The sequence below is a fragment of the Erithacus rubecula genome (genome assembly GCF_903797595.1).
Source record: "Erithacus rubecula genome assembly, chromosome: 4".
In the NCBI taxonomy this organism is placed as follows: Eukaryota; Metazoa; Chordata; class Aves; order Passeriformes; family Muscicapidae; genus Erithacus; species Erithacus rubecula.
The window spans coordinates 3,194,855-3,219,059 of record NC_136686.1 but is presented as its reverse complement, the minus strand read 5'-3'; the positions used below and the strand labels follow the sequence as shown (position 1 = coordinate 3,219,059).

At 37.7% G+C, this 24,205-nt stretch overlaps 1 protein-coding gene across 6 annotated transcripts in view; it reads left to right on the top strand.

Moving 5' to 3' along the window:
* The window catches only part of ERC1 (ELKS/RAB6-interacting/CAST family member 1), a 256,843-nt gene that overhangs the window by 73,874 nt on the left and 158,764 nt on the right, over positions 1–24,205 (top strand). For all 6 annotated transcript variants that reach the window (XR_013773970.1, XR_013773971.1, XM_079303739.1 and 3 more), the window contains 4 exons: positions 4,995–5,162; positions 20,152–20,289; positions 21,231–21,371; positions 22,424–22,564. Coding sequence is in view for 4 of the 6 variants with exons in the window: in XM_079303739.1 (XP_079159865.1) it covers positions 4,995–5,162; positions 20,152–20,289; positions 21,231–21,371; positions 22,424–22,564 (588 nt within the window). In the remaining 2 variants the exon portion in view is untranslated. The remainder of the gene's footprint in view (positions 1–4,994; positions 5,163–20,151; positions 20,290–21,230; positions 21,372–22,423; positions 22,565–24,205) is intronic.

Genomic DNA, 24,205 nt, shown 5'->3' with positions numbered 1-24,205 from the left:
ATCTATGGCAATGATTGAAAAGAGTATAAATATGTTAAATGGGCAGTACTGTGACAAACCTACAAAAGTAGAAACACATTTCTCACTTTTAAGTAATAAATAGTAATACTTTTCTACCCATGAGAGATGAAGTTCTTGAACAAATTTACTTTATTAACAAGCTGAAAGACTCCACTAGAGGGTCGTAATTATAGCTGTTGTGGCAGGTAAATATATTTATTCAATTAAAATGTCCAGAATTAAAACAGAATATTTAAAACAAGAAGACTTGCTTATATACCATTGATAGATACTCTTGAACAGTTATTCAATTAATCTTAATTTTATTTTACCTAAAAGCCAAAGTACTTTAATACAGAAAATTATTCTGCTCTGTAACTTGTAATGTTACTAAATAATCATTGAGAATATTTGTTCTACATTGGCTGCTTCCAAATTACGTTCTCATGTAGCAACACAAATCAAACTGGTTTGCTCCTTCCAAGAAGTTTTTGAAAGTTAATAACATCTTTTTGACCCTTATTGGAGTTCTTGTCAGAAAGCCCAACAATTAAATTATTGCACAATTACCTTTTCTCTGTGTTCAGAGGTAATCCTCTTAAGTACAGAAAACAGTATTGGGATGTTTGTCCTTGCATCCTGTGATGATTTAGCTTTTTTAAAGGAAAGGATAACTTTCCCATACAGGGTTTTTTGGGAATGAGGTAGGAATGTGAGGTCCTGCTTGGCCCCATTTCTTGGCAGCACTGGTCAGTGTTGAAACACAATTGGCTTCTCTCAAGACACCCTGAGAGAGCTGTGAGGAGGAAGAGAGATGCAGTTTCTGACACACATTGTCAGACATCTTCATAGGGGATCAGCTTTTTACAGTAATATTTAAATAAACATTTTTAAAGAAAAGAGAATGCCTCCATAAGCCTCTGCCTCTTATTTAGTCTTCTCACAGGTGGGGAAAAGTGTTGATATAATATCTCAAAAATGGATTTGCCACCTGCCACCCTAGAAATACAAACAGCAGAGAGCTGTTTGTGGGGTGTTTATCTTGAGGGTTATTGGGTGGAGAGGATATTGTGGTTAGCTTTTCAATAGGTGTAGAAACCTTTAAAAATAGCTCTGAAATTGTGCAGTCACTTTGTAAACAAAACAGAAAATAAGTCAGTGTTTATGTTGGAATTATGGCTTTATCCATATAAAGTTTTCACCCAGTGAGCCCTTCAGCTTAGGTCAGTGCCAGAAGTTCTGTGGCTTCAGTGGGAAGTTGCTTTAACCAGTGAGAATGTTCTCCTTTATTTTTGTATGCTGCCCAAGCTGGCATGGTTCTGTAATTGGTCTGTTCCTATGATAAATTTAGATTAATATTCAGTAGAAAAATTAATCATGTGGAAGTTTTTATTTGCTTTGAATGTCTCATTAGAACATAATTTTTTCTAAGGATCTTTCTTTATTGGGGTTTTTACTGGCATTTTGAAGCTCCAGTAGATTCTGCTAAATCAGAGAGTGGATTCCATTTAGTGAGGAATGTCCAAATGGGAGCTGGGTATAAGGTACAAGGAGGTGAAGAGTCAAGTCTAATCTAGTTAAAAAGAAAGATCAATTTCAAAAATATAGAATTAAATTAAGTTTTGTGAGCTACCATTACATTCAAATCAGTCAATAAACATAAGGTCTTAATTACAGACTATGCTATCAGTAAAAATCCTAACTCCTTTCTTTGAATTTATGTATGTTTGCCAGCTAGTAATGTAATGTCACCAAAATGATCCTTTTTAAAAATGTATTCATACTTGGAGACTTCACCTAACAATAGCTACAGTGGGTAAAAAGCAACTCTCACCTCACATACCAATTTTAATTTCATGTCTCTGTGTATTTCTCAATGATCTTTGAATTCTGAATGCTGACATAGAATTACTTGAGCATCTGCTGTAAGAAGTGGCTGGCTTCTGTTAGAAACCTTTGCAGGCTCTGAACACACATTTCAGGATTGGTGTTCCATCTGTTCCTTCTGCTGCCTCTTCTGTAGTCACACCTACAGAGAATTAAACTTGAGAATTTTGCTGTTACAGAGCAATTGGGGCTTGGATGTAGCATAGGGGAGGTTTTACCTTCTGATACCACTGAGTATGGTTTGGTTCACTGATCTAAATTATGGTTCAGCCATGGTTTGGACAGGTAAATGTGAAGAATCACTCAGGAGAAGAGTAGTGTGCTGTTTTTTCTGGGCATCACTGACATCTTCTTCAAGCCAAGTGGGAATCACCAGGGTTAAAATAACCTACTTGCTACTGTACAGTGGAGATGATGATAAAATTCAGAAAGAAACCCTTGTTTTCAATCTCAGTGTTATTAACACAAGCTCCTGAAACTCAGGAGCACAGTGAGAAACACAGTGAGATCTTAAACTCACTGTAGACTTGTGAAAATTTAAATGGTTTCCCTATAGTTTGGAATATTCTGAAAGTTAAGATTGTCATTACAGAATTCAAGATTCTAAAACAGGCTTAAGATGAGATTTATGTTAAATATTATTTCATTTATTGTGCTTATTCTGGTAGTAATTGGAGCTACTAATGGACTAATTTGCCTTAGAAATTTGCACTTCTACATGTTTAATATATGGCTAGACACATTGAGAACAGAGACATAGAATGTTATTTACAGCTACTGGAAAACTCTGTGAAGACAAATCAGTGGTTCCAAATGCAGTTTTTCATATATCACTCTTACACTGAAAAAATTTAGGTCTTGCACAAAACCATCCAAGACACAAATTTCAGGAGAGGGGGAGTCAGCACCTCAGTAGTGTTTGCCTGATCATTTCCATGTACTGAGAAAATCCTGAGCTGACTCTGTTGAAGTTGGCATCACCTGACTCCCACAGACTTCAATTCTTGTCACTGTGGGAGGATGCCATGCATAAACTGAGCTGACATGAATAAACAAGTGCAGTGTTCTGCCAGGAATAGTGCTAAGGTGATGATTGTGTGTCCTGCCAGCCTTTGAAAATACTTTTAAAAGTGTTTTCTGTGGTTTCCTAGGCAAGGACCTCACACAAATAAAGCCAGGAATGCAATTTACCCCAAACCATAAGTTAATACAGAGTTCAAAGGGAGTGATCAATCAGAAAATGGAAAGCATTCTGTGGATAAATTTCTGTTTGCAGATGTTCTCTTTTCACTGAACACTGTGCTGTAGGCATCTGGACTGTCTCAAATATTTTGCAACTGTTGAGAGGATGTGGATTTTCTTGCGAGGGAGATTTTCAGTTTCCCTTTAAGAATTAATAAAAGTGACTCTTAGTTTTAATATCAAAGATTCCCAGGGAAGAACATACCCAATCAATCTATAGACCTGTCTGTTTTAAAAAAGAGGACAAAGCCTGATCCACCTGCTAAACCTTTCATCACAAACACTATCCATCCTATAAATCATATTTGGGTAAGACCTGGTACTCTAATATCCCTGCAGATCACACTCCTTGCCCCACTTGCTGGGTGAGAGGTCAGGAATGTGGTTTTAATAATGCAAGTGTAAGTGAGAAGGCTCCAGACACAGAGGTGGCAGTGGGATTGCAGCACTGATGGGGAGAGCAGGGCAGCTCTTGTCCCTGCTGGCAAGTGCTTACTGCTCTGTGGGAAGGAAGGCAGACAAAACACCAAAGGGTGCTCTGAGGGGACACTGGAAATGCAGAGCCTCAGAGACAACTTTTCAATTGGTAACTCAAAATCAAATGGAATTAGAATAACATGTTAAACTAAGTGTTGCTCAGAATGCCATAAGCAGAGTAAATTCCTAAATTCTTGCCCCAGCTGGGGTTGTCCAGTGATTGTCATCCTTTCACTTCATGTCTCTGCTAGTCTGTGCTGTGCAGGAGGACCAAGAAATTAATTGATCAGCCTGTTTACTCTGTGTGACTGATGTCCTGTAATGGATTCAGCTAACAGGAACCAAATCTGATACTGTCAAATAAGATTAGCAGCCAAGCTGGCAGATCTGAGCTCTGTCTGAATGCTGAGTGGATAGGGGTCAGTGAGTTTCTTTGGTATCATGAGCAGTTGGTGGTGTTGGATTTCCTATTCCACAATAGTCTTGGAGATTAGTCTGTGCTCTGTGGTGACCTTACTCTTCTCATCAAATTTATATTCAGGTAGCTCTGATTCCTCCTCCCATTTCCTTTGTCTTGTGAGCTCTGTTTCACATATGGAAGAGAAATGCAGAAGGAAAAGTAAAACATGCTCAACATGCAGTTTTGAAGTTTGAGGTCACCACAGAGTTCCCAAAGTGTTTCTAAATTCATTCAGGCCATGGGAGCTCTAAGTGTGTTTGTGTGTCCAAGTTGCACCCACAGTATCCTGTACTGTGTCATTTGTTCAATTTTACCTTTAGTATAACACTGAATGCTGTGGAAAACATGTTATATTTAAACTATTACTTTGCTTTTTGAGCCAAAATATTCTTAGCCATCCTGAGGTAACCTCTTTCCAGTTGTGATCTGAGGTGGCTGCAAAGAGTTCTCCTTTCATTGCCTTCAGGCTCAGCTACTACTGTGGTTAAAACCTAGAATATAAAGTGACAACGAGTCAGTGTTTATTCTCTGATTATTAGTAATGTTTCAAATAGAGGGGTCTGTTTCCCTGCATGTGAGGCAACTTCTCCACAACACATTGTGTTGGCTTCTACTTTGAGGAAAAAAAATTCAGTATTGTGTGTGATAGAAAGCTGAGTTGTATGTGAGAAGTATGATTTGAGGTTTTCCAAGAAGGAGCATCATTCTCATCTAGTTGGAAGTAACAGTTGATTATTTGTACTATTAATCTCCTGTCACTTATGATAACTGTTTTATCCCAATCTTATGTTTGTTGAATTCTTAAAGAAAGGGCTGTTAGATTTCTGAATCTATTTGTAATATTTCCCCTGTGGAAATGTAGTTGAATTTGTCTGAGGTTTCTCTCCTTGAGTGCTGAGCAAAGCTTGTTCTGCCTTTCTGAATTCAGGTGGATGCGCTGCGGTTACGGCTGGAGGAGAAGGAGACAATGCTCAACAAGAAAACAAAGCAGATCCAGGAGATGGCAGAGGAGAAGGGGACTCAGGCAGGGGAGATCCACGACCTCAAGGACATGCTGGAGGTGAAGGAACGCAAAGTCAACGTTCTTCAGAAGAAGGTAAGTCAGATAAACACCTCTGAGACATCTCTGCTTCCCAGGCTGTCAACTAGTCTGAACTCAAATGTACATTCTGAAGATTAATGCTCAAGTCCATTGATGTAGTGGGAATATGATGAAGGATGAATTTCAGTTTGAACTCAAAACAGAGGTTGTTGCCTTTCAGTGATTTTAATATTACCAGTGACTGAGTCATTTTTATAAGGGCACATCATCTGAAAAATCAATAATTTCCCACCCAGCACCTAACCAAAGCCACACTGGTTTGAAGCACAGGGCACTGGCTGATCATGACCTATGTGACTGGATGAATGAGGGTTCTATCAGTAGAAACAATTAGGATGATTTCTCTGTAACCTACTTGGAAAGTTTGTGAAGAACCTTGTGTAACTTTTGTTAGAAATGCTGTGTTATCATACTTAATATTTCTTGGAAAGTGCTAGAACAGGATAATCAGACTATCCTTCATATCTTTTTGGATAAGAAAATGTAGACTTAGTGGTGAACTGGGGGAGGTTTGGGTAAAAAAACATGTAGACCATGTCAGACAAATTGGAGGAGTTTCCCAAAGGGCACTGAGTCCTAGTGCAATGGGTGTCATTGTGGATGTTTGTTGGCAAATTGCACACACAATATATCCCAATTTTCCTCTACACAGGGTAAAAAGAAATGTGTGTACTGCAAGAAATTTTCATGTGAAGAACTTTTTTTTTTTTTTTCTCTGTATCTTTGGAGAAGCTGTTCTTGGAGCTCTTATTCAGTGTGTTAGGCTGAGGATGTGAGGTTTCTTGTTCACTTTTTTCCCTAGACCTTTAAAAAATTCTATGGACTTCTTGTGATATTAATAGTTCAGAATATTGATTAATTTCTGATGCCTGACCAACGCCTTTTCTTCTTGTCTCTAACTGTAAATCATGAGGGTTTAGGTCATGTTCAGCACTGTTACAGAAAATGTCACGTGGGAATGGAAGTTCAGGCATGGATTTCAGCCATAAATAAATCATTAATAATTCCAGAGCAGAAGCCCTAATTCCCAGTCCTCATGGTCTCATTTTTATGATTGTTAATCTTTTTAGAAACACAGATTCCTGGTTTTTGTGCTGTGTTTCTTTTTGTTTCATAAAACTGGTTGTGCACCCTCCAGACACAGATTGAGATCCCAGCTGAATGTTTAACCAAGAGGTGGGGAGTCTGACATTTGTGTAAATGTTAAATGTCACTGAGGTTGTTTTGTTTCCATTCACTCTTAGGCTGCTTTTTCACACGTTTTCTTGCTCTACTTGACACTTGAGAATTATCTTTCATTAGATCATTTATAGGTTCTTTTTTTTTAATACTTGGGGTTTTTTTGAGACATATTGAGACAGTTTTATCTGGTGTCTTTGTGCATCTGACCTGTTTTTTCAGAACTGTTCCCTGCTGCTTTCAAGTAAAAGTACCTGGTCTCTTCAGGTTGGAAGGAAAAGACCCAGGATTTTAGGGGTGAAGGCTTTGAGGTTCTGTGAGCCTGCATTGTTCCACTGAGGATAACACTGCCATAAAAAACTGCAATTTGTGGTGTTCTCTAAACCTGCCTCTGAGCTTCTTCAACAGGAACAAAACAAAAACCCAGAAACCAAAACAAAGCACCATAAAATGCTTTGGGCCAGGGTGCTCCAAGCCCCATCCAACCAGGCATTGAATGCTTCCAGGGATGGAGCATCCTCAGCTTCTCTGTATAAAAAACACATTACCTATCTACAGAAAAATATTTATTTCCTGCTGCTAACTAGAATCTCATGCAGAGATTTGAATTTGCTTTAGCCTTGATGTTGCTGGAGGCATTTTCTTTAACATGAACAGTTAAATTGTGAGGGTTGTAAATTCAAAGATATTTTTCCTGTTTCTGTAACTAGCTAACCTAGAATATTCTTGTGGAAAATCCAGGTGACAATTCTTTTACAATATGGAATTCTTTTTTGTTTTTTGTATAGCCTGGGGTAAATAACTGAAAGTTCAGCCTTTAAAGTTTAAGGATTGATGTCTTCAACTCATACTTTTAATTACTTGTCCAGACCTGGAATTGAAGACTAGATGTGGGATTTTCTATAGATAGGGCTTTGCATTTCCTTGTTCTCTTTAACATTTTTCCACAGAAAAGCAGATCTTGAGAAAATACCTAAGGAAGGACTTGTCTGATCTTTTATTATGTAGTATTGTGGAAGTTATGAGAACTTGCATAAAATCTGTTTCAGGTGCTAGGGAAAAAATATGAAGTCTCATTTTTATCTGGTACATATGGCTGTCCTTTTATGACTGCACAGATATTTCTGCCCTCTGCCTGGAAACTCAGAAGCCTGTAGCTCCTCTCATATAAATATTTTTCTCTTAATCCTTGTAAACTGTGATGTATTTTTTCTGGTTTTGCATTTCAAGAGTGCATCTTATTAAAGTGCACATCTTGTTTTCTGCTTTATCCAGGTGATATCTTTGAGATCTTTCAGGATACCTCAGAATTCTATTGCCATTTAAAAAAAAACCAAAGAAAACAGTCTTTAAACTTTTACCTTCATACACATTACTCTTTTTATTTTTCCTTCTGATTACAAATTGGTATGTTCAGACAGATTGAGGTTTAGTCTTATATTCTAGTAGAAGATCTGAAGGTCCAGTTTAAAGTATCTTCAGAGATCATAGGTATTATAGGTGGTAGTTTGTCTGGAGTTTTCTTCAGCTAGCCATAATTGAATAGGTATTTGGACCTCATGATTTTTTTATTTTCTGTGACTGTTTTAGATGTATAATCACCTATTCTGGTTACCCTGACAAGGAATTGTTTGGTGTGGTGCCCAAAACTTTGCTATCCTAAATTTCTGCTGTTGAAACAAAAAATTATTTAAAATAATTATACCTAAATAACCCTTTATTTTAGGATCTCTGTTTGGATTCATTATCACAGGTCACCTCATGGTTTGTTTTATGAACCATTATTTTGGTTGTATTAGTTAAAGTTGGTGAACTACAAAGTATACTTTTTAGTCATCCAAAAATCAAGGTGAATAAAGCAATGAAAGCTTAGTGGCTGATTGGAGATCAGTTAAAAGACACAGAATAAGGTAATGAACAACAAAGATCTGAAAAATTAACATGACAATTGGCATCATCACTGATACCCAGTAGGCACCAAAATACATTTTCCAGGTTGCTGAGGAAACCACATGCTTCATATTTTAAATCCTGGAGTCTTTCCAGTTCTAAGCTCATACAGGGATGCTGCTTGGTAGTACCTTTATTTTAGACAATAGAAGTAGGGCATGTGCTAGAAATGTGGAGACTTTGGCTTTGTGTCTGAAAATTTAATGCAAAAACTTCGGTTTATAGAGCTTCAGGATTTTTTTTTTTTTTTTTTTTTTTTTTTTTTTTTTTTTTCATTTCACTGAAAATAGATCTTACATAAAATTTCATTTTAAGTTGTTAGAACTAAAATCCGGGGAGAGCATCTTTGAAAACAAAAGAGGGTCCATGCTGGGCAAATTTGAAATCTGAAACTGGAAAACATTAAATTGTTCTTCATTACTCTTTATTTGCTACATCTGTCTATCTGTGCTGGTAGACAAGGATGAAAAGAAAAATCATTATTTTGCAATCAAAGCATTTTAGGGAAATAGCATTTGGGAAAAAAGATAAGCAATAGTACACTGAAAGAAAAAACATAACAGGGGATCAGTCACCTCTTGCTTTGAGGGTAGGTCATGTTTTGTCTTGGGGAGAAGGGTTATCAATCCCTTCTTTGTGCATTGCAGCTGCAGGCAAATAAAATGCAAGTTGTAGTGTCTGAACATAGCAGTGTTTTTGGCAGCTCTGTGTGATAATTGACCTGTGATAAAGGAAGGACAGATATTTATTTTTTACTTTGGCTGTGCTGGCTTGTTTAATTAGAATTTAGGAAAAATTTGAGTAAGAAACAGTGCCTTTCTGTACAGGAAATCAATGTCCTGCTTTCCAGAAAACTTTGAAATCAGAATAAATATCTTATGCTTAATGATTAGAAATACTGTGTGGCAGGAAAGAGGGGTTGCAAACAAAATGTGTGACTCAGTTGTTCAAAATCAGTGGTGCTCATAGTTACTACAACAGCAGTGTTAGTTTAATATTCCTGACTTTGAAGTGCAGGTTTGTTCTTTAAAGTTTATTTTCTTTCTATTCTCTCTTCTCTGAAGTAGATTTACCTACTCAGAGAGCTCCTCTGCCACAGCCCTGAGGAGATGAGAGAGCTCAGAGAAGAAACTACATTTTCAAAGATCTAATTCAGTTTATGGTCATTTCATCCAAGGTGTGACCTTGAACTTGCCTACCAAGTGAATGAATATATGGTTTTCTAAGAACTCATAAAATACAGGCTGGACTTTGGGATGTGCTTTTGAGCCTCTCTAGGATGGCATTTAGTGCTTACAAGTCCCACAGTGTCCACACTGCAGGCCATGGCTTGGTCATACTAGAAGGGTGTCTGAGTCTCTATTGTGTGAACTGGACAGCAAAGAATAATTCAGCAGCAAAGGGCAAAGACTGGCCCAGGAACTTTGGGGCTTATCCAGCCCAATTACAGGAGTATTTCCTGAAACAGTCTCTACCAGAGCTGTACTTCTGCTCTTTTTACTCCTGGTCTCAAGTCATGCCACTGAACTGGTTCTGAACCCAGTTCAGAGTTTTTAAATGCCACAAAAAAGACCAAACATCCCCACAGGCTTGTGTCAGCTTCTTTATTAAATCTGACAGACATGACCTCAAAGATGTGGCCTGGAGGGCCATGGGGGACTTGGGTCTCTGTGTCCCTGAAGGAATATCAGACCTCTTCTGCTGCTGCTTTTCTTTCAGTCACACCCTTCTGTTACAGAGAGCAAAGCAAAATTGAAATTTCAGAGATTTCTAAAAGCTATTCTGGCTTCTTGGTTACCCTTTGTGTCCAAGGTGCTGCAGTAGCTTCTCTTTTCACTAGTATACTTTTAAAATCACTTTACCATCTGGGTAGATAACAGTATTATCTTCAGTTAGAGGAATAATAGTAAAAATTTGACAGGCTTCTAATCTCTGATGTCTCTCAAAATTTTGCATAAATATTATGTGATTTTTTTTTTTTTTTTTTTTTTTTTTCATTTCTGCCATCCAAGTAAAGTAGTTGTTTAATGTCCACGTGGAAAATTAGGACACAACACAGAATTAATTTCATGGCACAGTGAGCCATGGCCACTTGCAAAGTTGGATTCTTACCCCTCCATTTTGACTTTCCATTTCTGTGACAATGTGTCAAGACTTTTCAGAGTAATTGCAGCCCAGCTCAGGGTGTGTTGTGTTGTTTTGGTTTTTTTCCTTCCATTAATAAGATGATATTAGGGCAGGAGAATAACACAGTTTTTTCATATCACTTTTAAGCTCCTTGCTGGTTCAGTTTTAAAGGTGGCTTATTACCATACAAAGGATGTTAGAGCAGCTTCAGGAACATCCCAAAGAGTTGGTGTCTCTGGTTCTTTTGAGCCATTTAATAACATACGTTTTTCTGATTGAAATATTGATCCTAACAGGTCCACAAGCTTATCTTGAGACAGGATTTTCCATGGCATCTTCACTGGTAGAGGTGACAATGGGTTCTTCAGGCACTTACCCAAGGAATATACTATTTATAGTGTTATAGTAATTTTTAGTGCACAGTTACAGCTGCTACTGCAGCATCCACGGCAGACAAACCTAATGGATTCAAAATAAGGTTTTATTCCTGCCTGTATTATTATTTAGAATTTTTAAGTGTGCTTCTTTATTTTTATGTTGTTTTTTTTTTTTTGAGCATTTTGTGGTGCCACAATAAAAACAAAAACATCTGGATTATATGTAGGATATGTACCTGTATTCCCAGATGTATGCTAGTATTCTTTAAAAAAATCAAATGTTGCTCTGTGTGAAAGATAGCAAGGCAGTTTCTTATTTTGAAAAATAAAGTAAGGAATATTCTGTATATTTATATAGATGTTACTAAAATATCTCTCCTGTTGACTTTAGTAACTGAAGTGCTTGATTTTATTTTTTTTTTTCTGCAGTAACCCTTGTAGGTAAGTAGGCTCACACAAATACAGAAAGCAGGGCTGTGCCATTACTGATGTTGATTCTGTAGTTTAGCTGTTGCAGCCTGGTGAGGAAGGGTTTTAAATTGATGCACACTGCTCTAACAGTGTCACAAGATTGATAGCAGCAGCTCTGTTACAAGAAAACCCCATTGCAGTTCCTGGTGTGATCTGGAACCACAACTGAGCAAATCTGGCAAATCTGTTAAAATATATGGAGGGAACTTTTCTAGTATCCCTCAAAGAGGAGAAGTCATTTTAATAATAATGTCCTTCTTGGGCCTTGAGATAACCTCTTGATTGGCAAGATGGGACATTACTCATAGGTAGGGGGACTGACAAATTTTGGTTTCTTGAAGGGATCTGGGAGGACAGCCAACTCTGGGGCCCCTTGCCTTCATTCTGAATTAAATGTGTAGTTTTTCTCCAAGATAAAGCCAATAAGCTTTGTTGGTGCATTCAATGTCATGCAAGACAAACACATGATGGAAGAGGCAGGAAAAGCAAGGGTGTGTGCCATTTTTGAGGTTGCTTACATCAGTCTTCCCCACATGGCTTCTCTTTGCTCTCTGCCTTGTGAGGCATCACAATTTCCAGCACTTTGCTCACCAGGCGTTTTCTGCCCCTGGGGGTTTTGTCTGAGTTTTGTCTGGAACAGACATTAGTGATTGTGTTAATCCACTTAGGGATCTTTGCTAGAACAGGGAAAGAGTAATTTTTCAGTTTAAATCAATAGCTTCCTGGATTCAGGAGTGAATTTTGAACCCACTGTGTTAAACAGTCTTCCAAGCTGGGTCTCTGCACCAATTTATCCAGTCTTTAGGACTGTCATAAGGTACAAGTGTATTAACAGCTTTCAAATCTGTGATTTTACCCAAAGGCTAAGAAAACTGGCCAGCATGGAGTAGTGTCAGCAGAGAAACCAAGGTCCCTTTGTCTCAGGATAACATGCATTTCATACTTAGGATGCTACTCTGCATGATAAAGAGGTTCTAGCAAGTGATGGTACTCATTAAATACATTAAGTTATTAAAATTTTTAGGGGGTTGTGAGTATGGACCAGTAACTAATGTGAGAGTTTGATATTTAGTCACCTGTAATTGTGTTTTGAAGGAATTCTGTAAGAGCAGTGAGAGCTAGATGCTGAAAAATACACTCACTCATATTTACTATTTACAGTATGACTTCCTAATCCCTTGCTATTCATCACTCCATATCCTTTCCAGGAGAATGGAGCAGGACAATTGAAGCTGACTGACCATGTTTTACACTGGGATTAGAAGCATCCCTCCTTTCCAGAGCTTTTCCCTCAGGATTAGAACAGTTTTACCCTACAGCATATCTTTGATCATAATAAATCAGTGATTTGGGCAAAGCAATTCAGTGTCTGAATCTAATTTATTTTAAAATCTTTGTTCAAGTTGTACAGCCTTCTGCTTGAGCGAGCCTAAAAGATCATGTAAATGGAGTTCAGTTTGCTGTGAGGATTTCCTTTATAATCAGCATTAAATCCCATGTTCCCATCCTATCCATTGGTCTGCCTCAATGGTTGGTCTTTTCTGCTGCCTGATTTCTATTCATGGCTATCTCAGTGCTCTGAGGAGTTCATCCTTTGCTCTCTTTGTGTCTTTTCTTGGCCTTTTTTCCTGCTATGAGAGTGTGATGTGTAGCACTGTACTGTGTTTCTCTAGCAGGGGAAGTGTCAGTGTTACAGGAGCCTTACTCTGTGTAGAACCAAAACCAAAATCTCAAGCACGTCAGAAAAGCATCATCAGTATTGCTGAGTAACAGAGATCAAGTCACCATACAACAAGGATTGTTTGTTTCACAGTAATTAGCAATGAAATAAGTTTATCCAAGTAAAGAAGTTTTAATTCTTAGTGTAGAATCCTTTGCACTTCTAAAATGTTACTTTAAGTGTTAACCTTGTGAACTTTAGTTTTATTCTGCTTCTTACAAAACAGAATATCAGACCTAACTTAACGGTTACTAAGTTCAGTTTTCCCCCTTGTTTTATCAGCCTTGCACAATAAAGTACTTTTGGTTTTTCTTTTTTTTTGAACATTTGGGATCCATCAATATGAAATAATTCCAATTTATAGTATTTGTGTTTTCTCTGTAATTAACTTTCCTAAGTCAAATCTGTGAACATTTTGTCAGAGCCTATTCAGAGACTTGGAATAAGAGTGAAACCCAAAATTGTTGGGTTTTTAATCCTTTTGTGTTTGGTAGGACATAGGAGTAAAACTTTGGAAAATACAGCCTTAGAGATTGCTTCATAATGTCAGGACACAGCTGAAAGGAGAATTAGCATGATGTTATTCTGTGTGATTAGACCAGGATTTCAACCAAATGGATGTTATTTGTAATTAGGTGGGGAAATTAATTACCAGATGATTTCAGTTATGGTTCTCATTATAATGACATTTTAATGTATATGAAATAAATGAGCAATATCTAGACTTCATTGAAGAGGAGCAGCAGAGTTTAAATTGTTTTGTTTTGCTCTTTATGATAGCAGTGTTTTGTTTTGAATTACTTGTGGGAATGAAAATATCTGACTCAAGTTGGAACCAACAAATTGTCTTGATGAAAACCCAGGTTCAAATCTTGGTGGTGGATAATGACTGCAGTCTCTTACCTGATGCATATCAACAAAAGGGCTCACCCAGAGAAGCTCTCAGATAAACAAATGATAGAGAATTTTTAATGGATTGTGTAATTAACAATCTGTAGCCAACCAACTGGCTTCCCTTCAGGTCAAACCCCCTGCCTTGTACTGACCTGTGTCCATGGCAGGGTTTTGATTCAGACACTCTGCTTTTAACTGGGTCAGGCTGTTGGTGTTATTGAACCTCCTCAGAATGAAGCAATTCCACAACTAAATTTAACTGGTTTACAGCTGTCTGAGGATGTGAGTCATTGCTACATTATTACACATTATTCTAACGTGTAATATTTTCTAGGCAGTGCTTTGGAACTGAGACAGTGCTTAAGAACAACATATACATTGTCTCCCCCTGAAAATGTGAATTTCAGGACATTTACCAACTCAAAAATCAGTTTTAACTCTTGGGGTCCTAAGTTGTTGTTTTCTTCCCCTACTTTGAATTGTGGTGGAGTATCTTTAGAAGCTTGTAAGGAAAACTCCTCTCAGTATGAGTTTTCAGAAAAAGCAAACTTTAGTGACAGGATTGTGTTAGGTTTGAAGGAAATTCAAGCTCCTTATTAGCAGAAGAGGAGGATTGCTAACATGATAGTGATCTTCTGACAATGTAATTTCAAAGAGCTACTTAAATACTGTTTGGTATAGGGAATGTGACAGTACAGAAGAAGCCTTTACTATTTAGAAGATGTTAGAATTAAAATTCACTTTATGGTGATTGTTATTCTTAGTTTTGTAGTGATCTGTCAGCAAACTGGTGCTACCAGAGAGTGGCTGGGTATGCAAAAGAAAGGAGGACAAAGGGATAGAAATAGATGTCCTTAGAGATTATTTATGTAAACATAGATTGACTGTTTTTCTGGCTGGTATAAATATACTTACAAAGCACCCTTGTATGAAAAGGCAATGGAAAGAGAATAGTCTGTTGGATCAGTGTCAATTCTTTGTTGCTCCTTTACTGGAGGTACAAAAAAATTAACTGTCTGTACAAGTTAAGTCAATTTTTCTTGAATCAGCACTTCTTCCTGCACACCATTCTTTTTTCAAGTCGAGCTGATTGCAAGCTTAGGTCAAGAATAAGGCATTGATTTCATCAAGTGTCCTGCAGTTCCTAGATTTTTTTCTTCTCTGCCTGCAAGTTGCTTCATTTTGAAGCAGTAGCAATGTGTCTGTTTGTGAACCATCTATTTGTTTTACAATTAAGGTTTTACTTCAAGTTAAAATCACAAAACTAAGGTCTTTTTCCTTTCTAAGCTGCATAGCAACAAAGTACTTTTTTCTGTAAAGGTAAACTCTATAGAGCTTTATGCTAATTTCAAAAGGCTTTTTGCAGATTGGAGATCACAAGAGTAATGACAGAAAGATTTTATCACCTGGAAAAGCAAGCAACTTTGTTGTTTGTTTTTTTTTTTTTTAATTAAGAGCTGTTTTGAATTTTAACTGGACCCTGTGTAGCAGTTCATATGTCTGATTGTGTAAGATGCGCCAGAATGCTGAAGTTCAGCCATTTAAAATTCACTTTTAGTCCTGTCCTCCTCTGTGCTGCTGTCCTCACCCTTTCTAGCCTGGTTCTTTTTCTTAAGGTAACTGTATGTTCCTCTGTTAGCCCATCTAAAACTCCCTGTATTAATTTGAGGTGTTAAAAAATCCCACTATTTTAAAGTCAGCAACATCAGGACTTTTCCAAAGTGCACAATATTCCAGTGTGATGCTGCAAAGGCAGTAGTGTTCCAGGTAAGCACTGAAGTAGAGGAGCAGTAAAAAGAAAACTTTATTGGGAAGCAAAATAAAAATTAATCCAGGGTTCCCTGGGATGGCTTTTAGTATGATGGTTGTAGAACAAGAGTCTCTGAATATAACTTGACAACCACATTAATATCAATTGGTTGGATCTAAAAGAAAAAAAACAACAAAAACAAAAACATTGAGTGTAGCTGAACTTTGGAAGAAACTCTGATTTGCATTTGCCAAAATCTTATTGAAAAAAAAAAAAGAAAATTGTTTGATCTGTCCTGAACTTGAAAACAACTTAAAAATCTCACTCTTGCAAAAAGACATGCATTGCCTAAAGCATCACATTGGGAATTTAACCTTTAAAATTAATAGCAGGAACATTAGTTTCAGTGTAGTGATTCAGTACAGTACTATGAGTGACATTCATTCATGTAACAGATCTTGCTTCTCACACTCACAGAATCTGTTAAAGCTAAATTAAATGAACATTTTTGCAATTCATTCATTTTTGCAGGTCTGTTCAAGTGGTACTTTTGCAGTAGGAAGACAATTATAATGGTGAGGTTTTCAGTGTGACATGAATAAAACTGGAGCTTAATCTCAGAAAACTCCTCAGTAATATCTTACAGACTTCCATTATGTTCTCCAAAACATGACATGAAATGCAGTAATAATTAGAAATCCAATAGTACAGCTTTGTTGAGTAGGTGATTTTGATGCAAGCCCATCTTTTTCAGCTTCTCAAATACTGTGGGACTCCAGCAATTCAAGTATGACTGCAGACTCTCAAATTTTTATTATTATATTAGTTACTTTACATTAAAGGGAGTGGCATGTCTTGACCTAGACAGAGGTGTAGCTGTTCTATCATCACATGCCTGCTTACTCACCCACTCTTACTTCCAAAAATGCGTTTTTTGTCCCCATGTTTGTATTCCTGCAGTGAAAGAAACATTTCTGCCTGTGATTGGTGATAATCCATCATTTCCTTGTGGTCATTGACCCTGGAGCTGGAGTGACCAATAGTGCCTTTATAAAACCAAGCAAGAACTGTTTGGAAAAGTAGCAGCTTATGTGAAGTTGTTGTTTATTTGGATGGCTGTGCCACAGGAATGGAGCAAAAACCTTCTGAAACCCCTCTGATTATTGAGATCCTGTTTACATTGCTGCTCCCCAGGGGAAAGCTGGGATCAAAAAAGTGCAAGGCTAAACAGAACTCCGTGATGCTCTTTTGCACATCTGCTCCTGTACTGCTCTGAAGGAATACTACCAAGTGTTAGATTGATTGTGGAAGAGGTCTAATGACCAGTTCACAAACCCACTTCATTTATTCAGAATTATTCTGATAGAATAGAAATTGTGTTTGAAGTGTTCAATTTCCTCATGACCCAGGGCATGGCAAGAGGGTGGACACTGTCTCTGTGGAAGAATTTCTTGGCTGAAGCACGATACACAGGGTCTAGTAACCTCTAACCAGAGGAATCTGGGCATCTCTGGCCTTGATGGCTATTTAACTAGATGTTTTGTTTGAATCCCTGGGCTGTTTTTAATTTGCATTTGCATGGGCTTTTCACCAAGTCTGTATTTGCAAGAAGTGGAATGCTTCCTTGCCTTTGGAGCAGAATGCCAGAGGAAGCTTCTCTTGCCTCTACTCTGTGCTGCAGGGCTGGAAGGCAAAATAATTAGTTCCACACAACTAAGAATAAATCACCCAAGTTGAAGCATGATAGTGCCTGACAACTGGTAATGTTGGAAAAAATATTCCAGTAAATCATTATTGATGGAAAAATTGGCGTGCAGAGCAGATAATGCCAGTGTAGCCTTGGGTATCTTTGCACTAAGGATAATGTGGCTGATTTAGCCATAGATTGCTGGCTTTACACTGCAAAATAAGTAAATATGGCAAGAAAAAAAGTCTGTTAATAATTAAAATATATTACTTAGGTTTGTGGAACATTTCTGAGGAGGTTTATCCTCTCTGAGTATTTCAAGAATAAACTGTGCTCATTCAGTTCTTGTGTCACTCTTTGTTCCACAGGGTTTGGAGATTCCATTAAGGTTTATTTCATCTTTTCATGAGTAGCAGAGACCCTGTTCTGGTTACCTGTTTCATTTTCATCAGTTATTTGAGAATTTGTTCAGAACTGCTTTTTTTTTTTTTGTGCGTTAGGAATGCATTGTCTGTTCTTTTTAAAAGGATTCTCAAACTACTTTCAGGGATATAGGAGCAAATTTCTTTATTAATTAATTACATGGACAGAGTGTAGAGTATTTGCTTTCTTCTTCAGGTTATATAATTGTGGAGATCCTATACTTATTATTTGCTATAATATTCCAGAATTAGGAGAAAAATTGAATGAAGGCAATTTACTATTCAATGTGATTTCTTTGGGGAAATTCTGCATCTATTATTACAGAAATATTTCAGTTTTGACCCATAATGCCAGTTCCAGTTTTCTGAAATCTAAGGATCAGGTCCTTCAGTTATCTGACCCTGCAAAATGCACAGCTGGAGCTACAGTGGGCTTTTTAGGTAGTGCCTAAATATGACTGGCAATATTTTGGCATACCTGCAGTTCCCTCAGTGATAACAAACCCCACCATTCATTGCTCCAGACTGAAAAATATGCACTCAGACTGAAGGAATAGACAGGTTCACACTTCATCCACGTCACATTTATGGTTTGGGTGTTTGTTAATAGCAGAGGGTGCAGTTGCAGTGGGGAGGTGCAGCAGTCATACAGAGTGCTGTCATCTTACTCCGGTCACAGCAAACAGGGTAATTGAAACATGAAAATGCACACTGGGCTTGTGCAAATAAATGTTTGTGATGCTTTGGTGAGCACCTTAATATGTGCTGAAGCTGAATTGTTGAGCTGCCTCTTGTGGTTTGCTCCCAGCAGAAAGCCACTCTGCACTGTCCCCTCTCAGCCAGCCACAGCCTTTGGCCAGAGTGTTTTTCCTCCAGAAGTAAATATGAGTCTAAGAATAACTCAGCCTTCTTTGTAGTATATTTTCATGGTGAGCTGTCCAAACAGGCAGCCTGTCTAGACAGCTGGTGGCACTGGGAGCTGCTCAAGTCAAAAGCAGCCACTCCTGGGCAGCCTGCACGTGGGCAGCAGAACGTTTCAGTCAGAGCTGGTGGGGTTCTTTGTGCAGCTCCATGGGCTACAAGGCATTAAACAACTGATATGAGTGTATAAAAAAGGAATTTTCAATTCTTACAGCTATTTCTGACTGCCATGATATGTCTCTAGTTATGGTTTTTTGATGGTCTTTAATTTTGTTTTGTAGTGTGCCCAAATTCAGTTTTGAGCATAACTTCAAGGTCTAATACTTTTTTTCTCTAATATGTTAAAGATAAACCAATCCCCATATTCTATTGTGCTCCAGATGTAATTTCAATACATACAGCAAGGTAGTAAAATAATTTGCTATGTAATCACAGAAACTCTGTTTTTCCAGTGTTGAAGAGTAAAACCTGAGGATAGTTGCTGTATTTCCAGTAAATAAGCACCTGCTAACAGGTGAAACAAAAGGCTAGTTAATGCTTTAATTTATCATTATAAATACAGGATTAGGTAGCCTTTAGGGTTGTCTGGTCACAGCATTTCTGACAAATGTCTTTGAAAAAGTGTCTTGCTGCAGTGTTTTGGAGCTGGATACCTTACATGTCACATGTCATTGCTTAGTTTATTATGTGCATTTGCTGATGCAAGAACATTTCAAAACAGCACAAAAAAGAAGCAACTGAGTAATCTGTGTACATTTTACTCCTTTGTTGAAAAATTTGTTTTTGACATGTTATGTTAATGTGTCAGTTTGTTTTGATGTGTATATATGCATGGAAGGGGGCTGGCATTAAGTCTTCTCAGTGTATGAAAAGTTATATTCATAACTGCTAAACAGATGAAATTCTACACTCACAGAAAACAAGGCTGGTACATTTTCCATCCAGGAAATGGCAATTTGTGATAGTCTATCATGTAGCAAGCCACCATGTGAGATGCACAAGCAACTTGCCAGTGTTGCAAAAAGTATGATGATGGTACCAAAGAAAATACTTAAAACAATACTTCGTCACAAGTTTTTAATTATCAAGTGGGTTTTTTTGGTTTTTTAGTTTACATGTGTAGTAAGGGTTTTTTCACTTTCTTTCCCTCGTTAATGTGTTTCTTTGTTAATATGTTGATCATCCTTCTTTGACACAGTGCCCAGCATCCTCAGAAACTGGTAATGATAAGTTTTCTTTATGCTGTTGTTGTGAATACTGTTCACAAGTTACTTGCTCTGAATTTATTCCTGATTGTAGAAAAGTTTACTGTGATTCCTTGTTGTTATTTGATGGGTTTGGTTGCATCACTTGATGTTTTGAGGAAGGCTTATAAGTACTAGGCTTTATTTGCTTTAAGAATAGTTTTAATCATTTAATACAACCTAAGATGATTCTGGATGGTTTTCCTTGCCGTTGTCTTAAAATTGTCTCCTTTTGTTCAAGATTGAAAACCTTCAGGAGCAGTTGAGAGACAAGGAGAAGCAGATGAGTAGCTTGAAGGATCGAGTGAAATCCTTGCAGGCCGACACCACAAACACTGACACCGCCTTGACCACGCTGGAAGAAGCCTTGGCAGAGAAGGTGAGTGTGGGAAGCGCTGGGGAGTTCCTGCAGTGCTGCCCCGTGCCAAGCACGGTTTTGAGCTGTTCCCATTCCAGTGCCCATCCCGATCCCATTCCCGTTCTGCGCCCATCCCATTCCCGGTCCCGGTCCCGGTCCCGGTCCCGGGTGCTCTCCCAGGGCGGAGCGGTCTCGGCGGGCGCTCGCCCGCTAGAGGGCGCTGCAGGACGCGCCGCTGAGGCGACCGCGGCGCCGTTCCCGGCGTGGCACCGCTGGGATTTTCCTGATAAATTGGCATCTTTTACTGCTCGATTTTCAGAGATAACCGGCTCACAGACAGACCATCCTGTTCTCTTTTGGTGAGACAACTTCTTGGGATAACTGTATTTTTTTTTTTTCTTGATTCCCAGAGAAGCAGGGCTGCAGCTCCTTTAGTCTGTTAGATTCTATGAACTATGGTTAAACTTTACCTGAGGTTGGGGAATTTGCTTGCATTCTTTCATATTCCAAGATATCACAAAGCTGCACTGATGTCTAGTGTACCAAAAAGTTATTTTCTTGCCTTTTCTTATTGTATGTAAGGACCAGCATCACATAGGCAGTACACCTCTTCTTGTCTAAAAAAACGCTGATTTAACTGTACATTTTAGAAAAGTAAGATTTAAATAAGTCAGGAAGCAATATGTAATACATTCTGGTTTAGGTAAATTTTGATAATCAGAACCAGATGAATTGGGTTGCAGTGTAACAGCACTGAACTTTCAGGGATCCAGAAATCCTGGTATTTCACAGCCACAAATCCATAGATTTCTCCAGTTTTCTCCTCCTTGAGGATCTTTACAAGTGTCAAGAAAAGAAAATGGCAATACACTGCTTCTCCTCGTTGAAAGTGTGTCAGAAGTGTTGTGATAAAAAGCCTCAGGAGCTGAATTGACTGAGAGGGATTTCCTTTCTTTTGTCAGGAAAAGACCATTGAGCGTTTAAAGGAGCAGCGTGACAGAGATGAACGAGAAAAACAGGAAGAGATCGACAACTACAAGAAAGACATAAAGGACCTGAAAGAGAGAGTCAGCATTTTACAAGGAGATCTCACAGAGAAAGAGGTTGACCAGCAACACGAATCTATTGTGAAAGAATTATTTGTTGTCTCTATTTGTGTTACATTTGAGATGAAGAAAACTGTTCCTTTATAGTAATTGTCCTTCGACAAAGCTGATGTGGTAGAGTACAACATTGGAGAATTTGCACAGCATCAGTTTCAGAACCACCTTTTCAGGGATAGCAGCCATCCCAAGTTAATCTTGTTAGTAGTGGCTGACTGCTGGTCAGTGATGGCATTGACTGAGCTGTGCTGATAGACTGGGAACAAGCTTGTCCCAGTCTGAATGTAGGGAGGAAGGAGCAGAGGCTGATCAAAGCTGTGGGTGCCAAAAGCATGAGGATAATGTTTGTTCCTTTATGGAAACTGCACTGCCAGCTCTTTAGACTCTCCAGTCTTTCTTTGATTAATTAGGTTGATTGTTGGTAATGAGCCAGTTGGCTAGACAAATTACCTTAATTATATGAGAGAAATATAAATGTTCTCTGTTCCTCTCTTGTGTACTTACAATATTTTTTTTCAGAACTCAAAGTAAAACAATACAAAAATATGAACCCAGAAAGTACTAACATTTTGTCTACATGGAAATCAGCATTTGACAGGGGAAAAAAGCAAACACAAAAATTGTTCATAAAGAAAGAAGTTGAGATGTGTTTTGGATTAAGGTTTTATGAATCTGTTTTACCCCATGGAAGCTGTATACAGAAATGCTTTCAATTCTCTCAGTGGCTATATCTTCTAACCACATATAATTTTAAATGCAATTTTACTGGAAACGAGTTTTTCTTAAATATCACTGTCACTGGAGCACAAGTTCCAGTTTACAAAATTGTCCATCTTTAAAAATTATTTTGAAATTAATTTAGATGAGGTTTTATTTTGATCCTGAAAGCCTGAATTGATTCAAGCTGTCTTAAGTCAGTAATGCAAACAACCTGAAAAAAATGTTCTAAATTAGATCCTGAACATAGTGTGAAGGGGTAGGAAGAAAATAAAGACAGGAATGGAGCTAACTATTACACTTACTTGATAATTATTTCACATTTTTTAATTTAGACATCATTACTGGATCTTAAGGAACATGCTTCATCATTAGCTTCATCAGGACTCAAGAAAGATTCAAGACTCAAAACACTGGAAATTGCATTAGAACAGAAAAAGGAAGAATGTTTGAAGATGGAAACACAGTTGAAAAAGGTAAACTTAGTGCCTGTTTATATTTGTGTAACTTTCAGATACTTGTGCTAAGTTTTGATTTCACTTCAATGCAGTAACAGTGCTGCTGGCTTTTTTGTTAACAGGTACAAAGAGTTTGAGGCTTAGTCTGCTTCAGTACAGTTCATAGCAGCAGTAGTGCCATTAAATTGATGCAACAGCTTAAAAAATAACAGCTAAACATTTCACATATCAATTATCAATGCTTATAGTTGTTAATGTGTAAATTCAGGTGCAGGGTTGGCCCTGCCCAGAGGAAAGCATAAAAACTAATGGGAAGAATACACCACCCATGAAGTATGTGATTTGGAGTAATCAATTCAGAATTGTTTATGATTTCTGTTTGTGAGTGCAGAGTAGGTGTTAATGCACCTGAGAACAGTGTAAATAAAACTCAGTACATGCATGTCTAGACCCATGTTTGTCCTTTTTCATTCTATCACACAAAATCAACTGTTCTGTTACTCAGCATCAACAGAGCTCAGTGGCAAGAAAAGGCAGCTGTACACATGTAATTGGTCTCACAGGCTGTTTTCAGTGGATATTTCAGAACTGTACTTAGCAGAGTGTCTGCTAAATGGACAAGGAAAATAAATAAAGGCCTCATACATCACTGGACTTCTTACTCAAAAGGTCCCTCTGGGAGGTGCTGGTAAAAAAGAGTATCCAAGATTTTGTAATAATCCAGAGTAGAGATCATTATCTGAAGAGGTCAATTAACATATGATAATTTCATGAGGTGCCCTTTACATTTCTGTATATGACTTTTATGTGTTATGAAGGACCCTTTCATTGAATTCTCTGCCAAGAGTTGTAGTTTCATCCTGTGTTGCTGGTAATGAGTTGAGAAATCTATTGTAGCTAAGATTTGCCAGAGGTTGTTAAGAGCATCTCTTCATTTAAAGAAGCTACTTAAATAATGGTCAGGATGGTTTCAGTTCTACAATCAAAAAAAAATTGAATAGCCTACCATTACCTATGTGGACTAACTCCTGGTCACTCAAGAAAATATAGTTAACATTCACTTGAATGTGTTTTATGCCTATAGTAAGTTTGCATATTTCTTTAATAACCCTTTTCCAGCTGTTTTTAATTTTTAATGGGCTTTATTGCAGCTTTCATAGAAGAAAAGAAAATTTTAAGGCTTTCACTTTTTAAATGCATTGCAGATATTTATTCAGGCAGTTTGACATTTTTGAGGTTATTTCCTTCTCATCAGTGAAATAATTGACAGATAATCCAGCTCCATTTTAAAGCTTTAAAAACTCATTTTTGCACCTCTGCATTGTTAACAATTGCCAAAATTGTCATAATTAACCTTAAAACTAATGGCTACTTAAGAGCGTTCAGTTTAAAACTGAATTAGAGGCTCATTCTTTTGAGTTTTATTATATTATTTTAGTGCAGATTTGCATGAGATGTGCAGAAAACAAGCTCTCATGTAGCTCGTTAAGAGAAAATTGTTAAAAGCTTTTTCTTTTAGGTTCTTCCCTCACAGTTTGAATGGAGATGTGTCTAACATCAGTTTTGCTTCCCTTGCCTCATGTTCCCAGTGAACAGGTTGAGTACTTGCAGTCAAATCTATTAGCCCTAGAATTTAAGAAGCTGGCAGAAGAACCTGAA